The following is a 15021-nucleotide window of genomic DNA, read 5'->3' on the forward strand; positions in this document are numbered from 1 at the left end:
TTTATGCAGTTCTTGGCATTCTTGCAGAACTGACCTCCCTTGTCCACTGCTTCTTGTGCTGCCAACATATGTCCTTACCTGTTCAGGGTCAAGAACTTCTCTTGGCTTACTGGTCTACCAAGGCCAGATCCTCCTGCTCATCAGCATTTGGTGGGAATGTGGCACTGAGCCCCCTTGTACTGTCACCACCCGGGAGCTGAGTGTTCTCGTGCCACTGGCGCACCTGCCTGCTGGCTACTCGCTGCTGCTGCTCCTTCAGCTCACTGTAGGAACGGGAAAAGGTATGAAAGATGGACGTGACTGGGAAAGCCATCAGCAAAATCCCACTCAAGATACTGCTCAGGGCTACCACCTGTCCAGGGATGCTACAAGGCACCATGTCCCCGTAGCCAACAGTTGTCATGGAGATCACAGCCCACCAGTAACTGGTGGGGATGCTGGTAAACTCTTGCTTGGCTCCCAGTTCGCTCTCAGCCAAGTACACCAGCGGTGAGAAGAGGGCCATAGCAACACAGAGGAAGAGCAGGAGCAGCCCGAACTCGCGGGTGCAGCGGCGCACAGTGAGTCCCAGCGTTTGCAGCCCCAGTGAGTGCCGGGCCAGCCTCATCACATACAAGATGCGCAGCGCCCGCAGGAAACGCAGCACCAGCCCCACGCGCTCCAGGTACTTGTTCCCAGCTCCCCCGCCAGGCTTGCTGCTGTTCTGTGTGGTACCCACATCCACAATGAGAGAGATGTAGAAAGGCAGAATGGCCAGGATGTCGATGATGTTGAGCGGGGTTTTCAGGAAAGCACACTTGTTTTCTGCCTGAATGGATCTCAGCAGGAACTCAAAGGAAAACCACGCCACACACACCATCTCCAGCACAAAGATGTCATAGCACTTTTGTGAGCATTCACCCTGGGGAGAAGAGGAGAAGGAAACACATAAAAGAAGGAAGAAACTGATTTAGCCAGGGAGTGAAACAAAGAGAGTGTCAGTTCTTAAAGGAAAGCACCATGTGAAATTGATACGAATTGTGATGTACCAATGCAAAATCATGGCTGCTGAGGGGCACTAAAACCAGAGGCTATGTGTTTGACTATAGGACAGGTCAACAATGCTCTGGAGTGTCCCAAAGCTGCCAAGAACTTGGTGTGATCTTATCTGCTGTTGGCCAGAGAGCCTACTGCTAAAAAGCCAGTGGCTCACACTTAATTTCTCACCAAGACTTTAATACCTTTAATACAGGATTCATGGATTGTAATAAATATGTAATCCTTCCCTCCCTTCCTGATCAATAATGAATTGCTTACTAATAGTTCATAAACACCTGCAGCATTTTATGCTTGGAGTTACCTATAATCTATTATTCACTAAATACAGTACACATTTTACATTCCAGTGAACGTTTATTAACACACTACCCCTACAGTCTTATATGAAGTACTGAGAAATGTAGGCATTTCTAAAATAAAAAAATACCACAGGAGAGAGTGGGGAATGGAGAGGTAAGTGTTTTTAGTTACTGCATCTGTAACAGCTAGTGACCACAATGTCTTCCCCAAGCTTTCTTCCTCTGCTCTTCCCTGCAGGCTCACTTGGTGGCAAATAAAGAGAGCTCTGGCTCTTTAGTTACAATGCTTGTAAACAAGTCAGCCTTCAGTGCACTGGAAAGGCAATAAACAATAATGCTGGTGTTGGCCACTCCTCGGTTATTAATACTGTGGCAATTCTCTGCTATATCTTGGTACCTCCAGCTGAATAATAAACAGCTTCTCTAAATAAACAGATTTTGATGGGGACAAAATAGGGCTAGTGCTGTTTCCTCTGTAAATGCTCGTATAAAACTGTGGATGTTCTGGGGACTTTGTGTGGAAGGCAAGTGTATACTTATTTAAGGGAAGTGTATATTTATTCAGTGACAGCTTGAACAATTTGTGAAACTGTTGTAAGGAGTCCAGCCATGCTAGTAGGGTGTGTGACTCCCACTGAATGCAACAGGTATTAGGTCCCAATGCCCAACCTCATTTTACTTGCCTATGCCAAATTACAGCAATAAGACATCAGCTGAGAATGGCGAAGCTGTGTCAAGCTGGTCCCCATTTCACCACTGGAGAAGCTGAGAACCTGGCACATCTATTAGCAGTTTTGCCTACATACTCAGCCATGGGAGTCTTTTGCTCCAGAGAGCCAAGGAGATTTTTAATGCACAGCATTACATGCTAACTTCATCCCTCTTGAAGTGTGTATGCACAGGCTTTTTCCCTGTTTGGAAAGAAAGCAGCCAGCAAAAGGCTGATGAGGCTCTTGCCCTCTTTGCTAACTGCAGCTTTCCCCAAAATGTGGATATGTTTCAAGGGCTGTTGCACTGCCAGCAGTAAGAGCAGTGTCATCACATTGAATGCAAAGCCTTGGGTTACCTCAGTATGATAGCCAAAATGCTGCGGCACTCTGCACACCTTACACTTAAGAGATTGAGACAATAACTAAAAGAGATGTCAACAAGAAAAACAGATGTGAAAAGGAATCCTCAGAGCCAGCATTTATGGTCCTTGTAGTAACCACACTAAAAAATTGTGATGCCTTGTGTTTATGGATTTTTGTTCTGTATTTCACTTTCAATTGGCACATGATCTACCTCCCACTGTTTCCCAGGGGGTCATGCTGATATGGAGAGAAAAATTTCTCGTCACCTTGAAATTACTGTCAATATTTTAAGCATATTGCAGGGAGGAATGATAATCTTATTTTACCAATATAGTATCTCAGATAGCCTGTCTTTAAATTCCAAATTTTGATATGTGTGAACACTAGGAGCTTAATTTATATCTGCCTCACAAAACTAATTTGGTCATAAGTAAGTATTTTTGTCACAAGCATAATACATAGCATATAAGATTTTGTTTCTAGGAGCTTTCCTCCTATCACAGCATAATTATGCTGTCAGGCTCTCCTGTCAAATACAGAATCAAGATGCTTTCACATCACAACACAAATCTGGCTCTGTGAGCCAGAGAAAAAACTCACAAAGTCAGTGGAAGGACTCTGCCTGTACAACAGTAACTTCTCTCCTTATGACCCAGAAACCAACCCTCAGACCAGTATTGTTCCAGAGCTCTGCTGCCTGGGAATCTCTCATCAGGATATGCTTGATCTCATATCTAAGGGCAGTAGCTGGAGGTGATTTGCAGCTCTTCATCCTATCCTTGCAGGTGCTCTAGAGGATCAGGTTACGATGTTAGGATGACAACCCAGAGAAGAATAGCTATGGCTTGAGCAAAGCAACAACAATGACAAGATGAATACCCAAATGTGCAAATTTGCTTTCTCTGATAGATGCACCATACTTGGACCACCATCTGTGGAAACTCAGATGCACCTTGCCTTAAGAGCTTTATCTGGCAGGAAGTGTTCTGGATTCTGATGCACATGTACAGACTTTTTGTGCCACTAAAAGTTTTGGGAAAGTCAGTGAAGCCTATAGGGAATTTGGCCTTAAAATAAACCTACAAAGTCACTAAGGTGATTAATAGCTAATTTGGCACCTAATTCCCCCAGGACTTTCTGTTAGTTTCATATGGAAAGGAGACTCTCTAAAGCATTTTTGTATGTGAATTTTGGTGTAGGAGAAAACAGGAGTGAAGATTGTTCCTCACTAATGGGCTACCAGGGCAGATGACTTCAGGAAGACCCTGTCTGCTCTCCCACACTCTGACATGTTTATCCTACGTTCACAGACTTAAAGCATTGCTATTCATGTCTTCAATCTTCCTGCAGAACTACATCCCAAATGCAAAGGCGGGAGAAGCCTGGCAACCTTTGTTCAGCCAAGCTCAAGAAGCTTGGTGGAATCTGGAGCTCAGATAATCCAACACTGCAGAACCAAGCTTCATCTTTGCACATCAAGATAATGAGGAGCTGAAATTTCCTCCATCCAGAGTCATGGCTGGGCCCTGGCTTTTTTCCACTCTTCCCACTCTCCACAGCTGACAAATAATATGAAAGTCAAAATGTTAACTTTCATTACAGTGGAGTGATAATGTTCTACTACACAGAGTTCACTTCAACAGGATGAAACAATCTCCCCTTCCAGCAAATGCATAATTATCTCCAGCAACTTGCTCAGTATCCTTATTAACGTATCACAAAGCCAGGCTCTGTCCAAAGGCTGTCCTAAGAATAAGAGTGTCTGAACATGCTTTTAGAAAACAGATCTGTGTGTCAATCCACCTGCCAGAGGTCTCTTTTTTCCACTAATTGTCTTCCTATCCCTTGGACCATGTTCCAATGTCATCTAGGTGTGACCTATTATTATCCTCACACATTATCAAAAACAGCAACACAAAATTGTATTTCATGCTCTTTGCACTTCATTTCTTTCAGTTGCAGCTGCTTTTCCTTGCTGTTTTATTTTCCTTGCTTGACTACAGCGTTGGTTAATAAAGAAAAAAAAAGGTATTTTTTTGCTTTCTAAACCTTCTAACTATGTGTTCCAGTCCAAATGGATGCTGTAATTCTGCTTGGGCTTTTGAGGTTTTTCCGTTCAAGAAAACAAAGCAAAAATTCTCAGAAAGGCACACACACAGATGGAAAAAAATCAGGAATTAATCAGCCACTGGAACACAAGAAAAAGAAGTCCTAACAGAATAGGGCATCCTGCCCAAAATAGGTCTTCATCAAATCTGTATGTTCTCAAAAAAGATCGAGCTATACCAGCTTGTGGCCATAAACGTGTCCAATAACACCTACACACTGCTTTTTACTTCTTATAAGCAAAACAGCTCTCCCTCATACCAAGTAACGAAATTTCTTCACCCTGTAATCTAATGATTCCTTTTTTTTTCATATTTAGATTGATGAAATTGAGCCACAGGGAAAACAGTTGTTTTTCACAAAGTGTGTATATTTATTTATCTGTGTTCATTTGTTTCTTTCAAACCATGAGTAGTTTGGGTTTCTTTTCCATGCAGAAATTTCTTGAATATGGGAAATTATCTGCAGTTGCACAGAATGTGGGGGCTATATACTGTCAACACGACACAATGTCAACACAGGAAACAAGGAAAGAAAGTAAGAAAGACATCAGTGAGTAATTCTGTGCAGTCAAATTAAAGTGAGTCTCCTTCATTAGGAACTATAGAAATTTGCAGTCTAAAAGCCAACCACAGCATCTTTCTTCTGGAGAAACATTTTCTTTGCCAAAAGTTCCTTTGGCAAAAGGGAAATTAAAGAAAGGAAAATCAGTGTCACTGGAGTTCAAATCCATCTGTATTCATTGTTCTGTATGGCCTGTCTAAAAGTGGCAGACATCTTTCAGAAACATTTTGGTTTGGCTTGCAGGGTCCATTTCATCCATTTCACTTGTACTGAACCCTGTACTGAGCCTCAGAAAAATTCTCCACTGTGTGTTGTGTGACTTCTTGGCCCTGCTTTGTCCTCTGGTCTCCTGAGAAGAAATTGTGACTCTTCCTTAGATTCTTGCAGGCTTTGACACCATCTTCTAATCCCTCTGCATTAGAAGATGTCAAAAGCCAGATCACCTCTAACTGCTCCAGTTCTTGTGTTGCTTTCCATGCACTTTTTTGAGATGTCAGCAGCTCCACGGCACTTTAAAGGAAGAAGTTTCAATGCTGCCCACTTTGACCCTATAATGAGATTTCCCTTACTGTCAAGTCTATATGTTAAGAAAAAAAGAGACTTCAACATGAGAGGCACTGCATACAAAAGTACTTACATAATCTTGAAAATCATGACATACCTAAATTATATTTTTGTACATGTTCACTTGCCCCTTGTTACTTGAGTCTTTCAGGTCACATATTTCAAGTGTTTCTCTGTGCACATCAGATCAAACTCTTTTTTAACAACAATGTGGAACTTGAAATTCTGATGCAACTGAGATCCGTGTTAAGAGACCTGCAGACAAAGAGACCTGCAGCCCTGAGGCTGCTGACGAGTCTGCCTACAGTCCCCAGTCCAGAGGCTTAGGGTGCTCCCTTTGGATTTGGTGGGAGGCTGAGCCACCTGTTTCAATGAACATCTGCAGGGTGACCCAGAAGACGGACACTCCTCCACTACTAATTATTCAGCAGCCCAACACTTGGAGCCTTTGCTGGGCTGCAGAGAGACCCAGCTCCTACTCCTATGAGAGAGGGGTGGAAGCTTGCATCTGGCTTTGTCCTAGTGCATGGGAGCGCCTAGAGCACTGGCTGCTGGATCATTTGCTCTCTCGTCATTGCAAAATGAAGAATCCTTCCTTGAGAAAAATTCCAGCAAAAGAGCAACATTCCCAGAAACACGCCTCACCAACGAAACTCAAAGGTATTGCTCACGCTGACACTTTCTGATGAAAGGCAATTTTCTGATGAAAAGTGATTTTCTGGTGAAAGCATCCAGACAATTTTCACAGCAGGGATAAGTGCAGGACTCCTGCGATGTGACCGACCTTGGAAGGGCAGCATCCCACCCTGCCCTGGGGCACAGGCAGCTCCCCTCGATCTGACCACCCACAGACACAGTGATTGTAACTCAGTGCTTCTGCCATTAACGCTGGGGTCAGGCTGAACTCGCAGTCAGCCTGCTCCGAATATTTCCTTGTGCTCTGGAACAAAGATGATTCAGATAACTGCACAGTCTGTCCTCAAAGCTGGCTGTCTATGAAGTCAAAGTAAGAGTTTCTCATTTTAAAGTCACCAAAGGGCCATGAAAGAATCCTCTGCTTCTTGCGGTCCACACTTTGATCTGTAACTCGAGTTTACTTTGTGCTTCATCTTCAGCCCAGCTGCCAGCAAAGCTAACTTGTGCCTTCTGAGGGAGGGCTGTTGCGAACTTTGCGCAGCCCTATTATGAACACAAAATAGCTCTTGTACAGCTTGTCTTTGTTGAGGAGAAAGGGCAAGGAGGTAGGCAGGAGCTACACCTGCTTACCTGCCTGGATTTCCCTTAATCCTGAAACAGCACAGCCCCAAATCATCACTTCTCAAAACCCCTCAGCCTGCCATTTTTATCCTGCCAGTGAAGCTGCAAATCAACCCGGAACACCAACAGGAACAAGGGAGATGCCAAAAGACTATGGCAGCTGCTAGAAGGTAACTTCAGGGTGTGCTGAAATACCCAGCTAGAGTTTAATCAGCTTGTGGAATTGCATGCTGTGCTATTTACTTGCAGTCATGCAGCCAAAGGGTTACTGAGATACCTGCATGTGCCTTTCATTTGTCTCAAATTGCTCCTCTGACCTGTAACTGTGAAGCCAGATGTCTGTGTTCATGGAAATCTCAGAAAAGGCCTTGGGAGTCAATGAGAGGGAAGATAAGACCACATGAGGACGTTACCTATGACGACCCTTGCAGACTACAGAGACAGGAGACATGGATGGCACCGCTGATCCAGGAGGCTGCAGAGGGAACCAGCTGTGTTTCCTTGGGTTACTCTGCCCAGTCCACAAGCAGCTGATGCTCTGGGCCATCTCAGCCCCAAACTGTACAACCATAATTAGACACTGTAAGTAGGCCTTGGGTTCCTAAGCCATATAAATACTGAGCTTTGAGATCTGTTTAACTGATACCTTTTTCCCTGGAAATGCTACTGATGTCTTAATAGCTGACCGCGTGGATTTGGCATATACATCTGAATGGTGGAGAAAGACAGACACGAGGGATTCAGTTGCCTATCTACCAGGCAAGACTTAGTATGATCCTAAGGCTTTCTTCTGTTTCCCTGCCTCCTTCACGTACTGCCCCTGACACATGCAGATACATTCTTTGGTCCACTATCCTGCCTCTTTTTGCTCCAGTAGAGCTGTTAAGAAGAATGGAAAACAGATAAGTAGTACTACAGATGTACAAAATACCCCCTCATTAATGCCTTCTTCTGAACTAACTCTCCTCATGCCTGTGCCCATTTTAGCACACACTTCTCCAAAAGCAACAGTATTTGTTAGAGGGGAAAAAATGCTATCTGGCTCTACTTTATGGAAAGCAACCAAAATCTAAAATCAGCAAGAAGCAGGAAACACAGAAAGAATAAAACAGACCATGAAATATCTATGAAACAAAACACTATCAACTTGCCTGATTTTCAGATGCCTATCAGGAACAAACACAGCACCTCATCCAGAAAGGCTGGGGGAAATGTCAAGACATTCAATGTCTTAAAGCTCATCAGACTCTGTGACTGTGGCTGGGAGCAGCTTAAGGAATCAGTGTGAGCTCCAGCAGCCAGCTGCTCCTATCTCCCACTCTGATCACACCACAGACCAGGAGTGAGGGGCTGTACTATCACATAAGGAGGAGCAATACACCCTGGGTAACATTTTCTGCAGATGTGGTCCAGGAGTGGCTGGGAAGGGCAGCACCATCAGCTGAATAACTGCAACCAGCAGGGGAGCCAGTAGGCCAAAGGAAAGGGACCTTACATGATCAGTCTGTACTGACTTCTTGCAAAGAGAGCCCATCACTAATTGACAGGAGAGTGTTGGCCAGAGAAGAAGTAGCTACACCAGCTTTCAGAACCTGGACTCTAGAAGACACACGAAGTTCCAGAAAAGACTTCCTGCAAGAACAGGGAAGACCAGAGACCTTTTAAGATGAAGCTTCTCAGTTTCGAGGGTTGGTGGTGTGATGTAGTTCCTATGAGAACAGGGCTCTGCGCTCACCTCAGAGGACCCCTCCAAGTCCTACGTGCCCATAAGGTTCAACTGGCAAAGGAAATGATCTCTTGGTGCTGCTAGAGTTAGTTCTTGGGGTCTGAGATCCCCACCTGGCTGAGGTGTGAATGTAAGACATAAGCAGGCTATTATTAATATTTAGAGAATTACAACCTATATGTACAAGAATAAATTTACTGCCATTTGCTTGAACAAATATTTTAAATCAAAACACTACTTTCCTACCTGGGGTCTGCTTGGGCAATTTTGCAGCCATTCAGTGCCATCAGGAAACTGTTTGAAGACAAATAACTGCACAGGAAGAGACAAGTCCAGGAAAACAAGGTATTGTATTTGAAACTCATCAACTCCCATGACATTCGAGGCAGGATTTCACAGACCCCTGCCCAAGTGGCTTGCTTGTCTTTGCCCTGCAGCTGACCCCTTTGTGGGAAACACCCATGGGTGACACAGGGGTACAGGTGCGCCCAGGATTCCTGCACAGGCCGCTGTGCTTGGACCAGGCACAACCTGCCCAGCCTGGCCTCAGGGGGCAGCTCAGCAAGAGAGGATTTGTTTATCAGCCACTGCCACCGACAGAGGCAGGAAGGCAGGAAAAAAATGATGATTTCATCAAGTCAAAGTGTCCTCCAAAGAACAGCTTCAATTTAGAAACTTCCTGCCACCGACAGAGGCAGGAAGGCAGGAAAAAAATGATGATTTCACCAAGTCAAAGTGTCCTCCAAAGAACAGCTTCAATTTAGAAACACCAATGTTCTTAGTTACCTTGGAATTTTCTATTTCTGGATTTCCAGAATTCTTTTTTTGTGTTTGGCCCATTTCTTTCACTGAAATTGATAGTAAAAATCCCCAAGAGAATAATGAAGCACCAGGAGTGTCCTTACTGACAAGTGTTGCCCTCTTCCCCTGATTTTACATGAATAGAAATCTTCCTCCTTAGCCCCCTCTATTTTCTAGCTCTGATAGAGGCATCAGAGCCTTGGAAGTTTACAATGTTTTTTAAAAAAATCCAATATTTGCAAAACTAAGTAAATGCTTGATCCCGAGCTTTCACAGGAAGAAGCCCAGTTACACTGCAACTTAGCAAATCTGACTTCTGAAGAACTGTATTTTCTATCCTAGTGCTCTGAAAACAAGGTAGATTCAGTTGGCACTGGGAACAGCTTGAGCAATGGCACTTGGCACTTGCAGCACACCTCGTCCTCACAGACAGGGCAAGATTGCAGAAATCAAGATGAGGGCTATCTCCCTTAAACCAAACCAGCATAAAACTGCAGAACCAGAGCAGGGCTGAGTTCTTGCCAAGGGCACTTGGGTGCAGTTTGAACATTCTCCCCAGGAAATGGGAACACCTGCACACCCCTCCAAAAGAACCAGCCCAAAAGGGACAGGGCTGTGTGACAAAGCAGTGGAATTCCCAAGGCTTTCACACCTACCCAATACCTGGGAAAAGGTGATGTGGTGGCACCTAGCTGTGCTCACAGATATACACTGCCTAGAACTGTGGTCTTCCGAAACCCAGCACACTCTTTCAATCTTCTCCTCCTCAAACTTGTCTCACACTAAAAAAAGAATCTGTCTTGTTCTCCTTCTCTCTCTCACTTATTAATTATATTAAAAGATCAACTGATTCTTAATATAATTTAAAAGTGTATTTTCCCTCTTATTTACCCCAATTTCTCACTTCTTTCAATCATTTTTTGAAGCTCTTCTCCTCCTGCCTCCCCCTCACTGCTAGTTCTGTTTTACTGACCCATATTTATTTTACTGGTTCCTGCAACCCTGTAACCTGCTGTAAATCTGAGGGTGTCTGTTTTTTTCCTTGGAGGAAAGGAGGTCAGTGTCAAGCTTACTGTTTTCCTTTGACATTTTGTTCCAAACCTGTTTCTCTCCCTCCTCAGTCTACCTTTATCCTCTTATCTGAGAGCAAGGGAAGGATTTGCCTGTGTTGCCTGTGGGAAGATTTACCTTCCTGCTGGTAGTAGCTCAGCTTCCAGCTGTCAGTGAGCTCCTGCAGTGCCCTTGCACTGAAATGCTCTAAGTTGCGATGGATTTTTGCAAGGCAGATGAGACCACCGTGAAGCCACACACACTTTCATATTCTCTCTTTCTGCTCAAGGCAACAGTAAAAACAGTGCTTTCTGTGACAGCAGTGCAGCACACAAGAGCTTACCTTAAAACACCCAACATTTGTACTGTGTGTGAAGGCATCGAGCTGCAGACTGGGAGAAAATCTCTGCAGTGTCTGCTCACAGTCAGTGCAGGGACTTTTTGGGAGAGTGCTGCAATTTCTCTTGTCATCATCTCTACCCAGTGTACCAGGTGCCAATTTTCCAGCACAGCTCAGGATGTATTGCATGGCTGGGACCTTCACACTATTCTCTGTATTTCCTATTTGAATCCAGGCTCAGTAAATGAGATGGGGCAAGGGAAAGGGATTGTTTGTGTGTGTGTGACTTATGGAAGGGTGAGGGTAGAGTTAGTGAATGGGCAGAGGGGTGGGCTGGCACATGTTCTGATGAACAGCCTGTTCCACCTGTGGCTAAGCCCCACCAATAGCATATCCCAGCCCCTGTGGCACCCCCTACAAACACAGTCAGTGCTGGACAAGACACCTGGGTTAGGATGTTGCCTTCATGGAACCAGACTCATCCCATGTCACTCTTCAGAGAGCTTCCAGGCTTCTGAGTTTTTCTGGCTGCCCTTGCCTTTAATCACAATTATGAACTGTCAGTGCTCATTTCATCTTACTGATGCCTTCAGGTCTGAATATTCACAAGGGCCAAGAAAGCCCCAGACAGTGAGAATATGTACAGCATCCTTGCTGGCACCTGCTATACCAGCAGGAGTCAGGGACAGGATGGTAATAGCTCACTGGCCTGGAAGGGCAGAAGAGGCTTTTGAGCTGATTCCCCGTGGAGCAGAGGATCTTGCCAAGTGGCTCATGCATCATCTGCATAGCTTCAGCTGAGCTGATTTATAACATTAAGAAGGACTGACAGAATGTATTTAAAAACTCTGTGAGATGCACACAGGCATGTCTAGATAAATGGTTTCCATTTTTAATTACTCACACTATAACACACTTTAATTCATAGCATGAGTTTGTCCAACTGCAGCTTTCAGTTATTTCAGTTCACTGTTGCCCACAGACGTTCTCTTATTATGATTCCCACTGCATTAAAAGCTATAAAGCAGAACTTTGAGATTTTCAACCATTTTTAAAACTTTTTTTTCAATTTGCCTGCCAAATGAATTCTGGACACAGAATCTCAAGCCTCACTTGATATCTTATGTTGGTTTTCTTCTATTATGAGATCTAACAGAATTTTTTAAACAATAAAGAAGCCAATTTTTGAAAAATGCCTTTTTATTAAGGAAGAATATTGTGTGGCACTAATTCAAATGTCTTACAGAAGTACCTACATCAGAAGTTACTTTCTTCTGAAAACTTTATAACCTCAAAAAATTATATTAAATTTGATTAATGAATGGTGTTCTACACAGACTAGATCAAATGTGACTGTACTCAGTACCATGTTTTTGATGTTTTGATTACTTGGAACTAATATCATGCTTACCATTAGAAAACGTAACAGCTTTATAGATTTCTCCTGGACCTTTCTCAAGCCTTTGTTTAAAAACTTCTCCAAAAAATCTTATAACCATGTTTTTCTCATGTGTATACTATTCAATTTGTCTTGAATATAAATGTGTACACTGCAAAAAACCCCATTTTCAAAAACTTTTATATTTCATCTGCACTGCCACACTCTAGGCAATGAAAATGCAAGCATTTATAATGTTGAATGATTTAATGCAATTCTTCTAAGTGCCGTACACATAAATCAGCTCATTACCTCAGCCTAACTATATGAGGTGCAGCCAAATGTACATTTGCCTGCTTGCTTTCATTTGAAACCTCCAGAACTGATAGCAACGTATCCAGGAATTCTGAAATGTATTTTCCAGATTATATTTTCATTTCAAATAAATGAAAGAGTTCTCTCTTTCAGAACACTGGGACAATACTCAATAGGCCCACAGTGCCCAAACTGTCCTACAAAAGGCAGTGGAGCAATCTATGGAATACAGGAGCTGTGCTGTACCCCAGGATATTAGGCTGTGATGAGTAGCTGTAGTAATTTTACAAACATGTCTGAAGGCCAAGAAGCTATTATTGTGAGATAGCTTCAGAGATTCCATGGATGATTTACCTGGAAGTTTGGAGAACAAACTCACTGGTAGGAATAGATACTTATAAGGGTGGAACCAGAGAGAGATATTAAAAGAACTTAAACATGGAGCATATTTTGCTGGGTGAGCCACACTGCGCCAAATATAAACCAGTTAACAATGTGACAAAGTTACGAATGCTTTTATGAAATAGTTTTAGCTGTTTAATTATTTATCACTAATGTTACATTGCAGCATATTTATATAATATTTAAAAGAATACCCAAGTTTGCTATTTATTCATGAGAAGATATCCTGCAGACTGAAAGAGTTCATTGGCACAGAATAAAGTTATTAACAAGTCAAAAGTAATTTTATCTTAGTCAATTCTTGCCTTGTTCCCAAGCAGTGCAGACAAACACTCTTCATTTTTTCACTTCTAAGCCTAAAACACTGCAGAGAATCTCAGGTGTCTCCCAAAGCCTATATTGTAACCTACTGTCCTCAAAATCTTCCAGGGCAGCTCCTTGACCCATAAGGATTTCTCTCTTTATTTGGGAAGAGCAATCCAATAGCAGGCGCTGCCATGAGAGCCACGGTTGGGCATTGAGAGTTCAGACAGCGACTTCGCTGAGAGGTGGAATTTTGAGCAGAAGGTCTGCAGGCTCACTGAGGGACTCAGTGTAAGCCTGTCATGCAGTGCTGTGTCCCCACCCTCAATCTAAAGGCAATTCTTAGAGAAAGAAAATACCTCCTAATCCTCCTGATACAATGGAGGATGATTTTCTTACTAGGATGATGATTCCTTTATCTGCTCTTGAAGCAGCTGCCATGATGGAACAACCAGGTACATCTGCCAAAGTTTAGAGAGCTTTGATGAAGCAGGAAGGCTAGATTTTTGTTTTTTCTTCCAGGGGTGGGACAAATGCAGAAAGCAATTTCTTTTTTTCCCAAGAAGAGCAAGCAAGCCAAGCAGAAGAAATGGTGAGAACTCTCCAAACATAGTAATGACTAAATACAGCCAGTTGTTATCCAGCATCTTGTCCACACAACCAATTGCAAGAACAACCAATCATTCTTTCAAATGTTTTCTATTTGTTAGCAGCTTAAGGCAGCCCTGCAAAGAGGAAGGACTGTCTTGTAAAAGCGTTGGCAAAGCTGGCATATGATGTGCTATTTGACCAGGGGTTTTGCAGGCAGCAGGGGTCCCAGGCAGTGGCTGGCAGAGCTGGTGCAGAGGGCAGTGAGATGTACAGCAGTGATGCTGACGATTCCCAGTACCCAGTGTGTCTCCTCAGTGTGTGAATACAGCAATCCTGAACTCGGCAAAATAAACTGATACTGAGATATGCTCCATATAACACCTGGATTTGGACAGCTGGAAAGGAGGGATTGAGATTCGGATCCACAAAGCAAAAACAAATGTGTTCTTTTACATTAGAGACTGCATCTATCAGATGCCTCACAGACAGCTCCCAGGAAAATCATCAAAGGACATGATCATCACTTCTCAATATTCACAAGAACATTTTGCCATTGGCCTCACACTTAAAAATTCCACAGGAGTCAGATAAAAGATGCACACCACTCCGAAAGCCCCACAGAACTTGACATTTAAGGTTTAGATTGAGCAGTGCAAAGGTTCTCAGCTCCATAATTTTAACGCTGTCTGCATGACACATAGAAGCAACATCACTTACTAAAACCAAACCTCATCACTTCCCACTGCTTTCAGACAAACCTGATCTCTCTGAAAGACAACTTGCCTAGCAAATGTCTCTGACCATTAGAAAGGAGTTGGGAGACCATGCCAGCATGACTCAGACATGAGAACTTTGCAGTTACTCCTCAGTTTGGATTCAGCATGAACTAATTTGATCTCACTTGCAAAAAATAATTTCCTTACCTAGAAACATGCCTTGCAGGTGAGGCATAAGGAAGGTACCTGAACAGCAGTTACGTAGTTTTATTTTTGTTATTATGATGGCCATAGATATTGTGTTTAAGATATTCTGCCCCAAAGCATTCCCAATCTGAAGGCAAGACTACACAGAACAGGTGATGGAACTAAATGAGGCCAATTGAGAACTTCAACAAGAAAGCAAACATTTACTTATTACTGATAACTGAAACTGTAAGTAAAGGATGCTGTCAAAGCTTGTAATTTGGAGTGTATGTTACCAGTTTGATTTAAGTA

At 43.2% G+C, this 15021-nt stretch overlaps 1 protein-coding gene across 3 annotated transcripts in view; it reads right to left on the reverse strand.

Annotated features, from left to right (window-relative positions):
- The window catches only part of KCNG2 (potassium voltage-gated channel modifier subfamily G member 2), a 63076-nt gene continuing 48055 nt past the window's right edge, over positions 1 to 15021 (reverse strand). For all 3 annotated transcript variants that reach the window (XM_068200760.1, XM_068200740.1, XM_068200750.1), the window contains exon 3: positions 1 to 901. In XM_068200760.1, the coding sequence (XP_068056861.1) occupies positions 107 to 901 (795 nt within the window). In that variant the 3' untranslated portion in view covers positions 1 to 106. The remainder of the gene's footprint in view (positions 902 to 15021) is intronic.

Source organism: Anomalospiza imberbis, chromosome 1 (assembly GCF_031753505.1).
Source record: "Anomalospiza imberbis isolate Cuckoo-Finch-1a 21T00152 chromosome 1, ASM3175350v1, whole genome shotgun sequence".
In the NCBI taxonomy this organism is placed as follows: Eukaryota; Metazoa; Chordata; class Aves; order Passeriformes; family Viduidae; genus Anomalospiza; species Anomalospiza imberbis.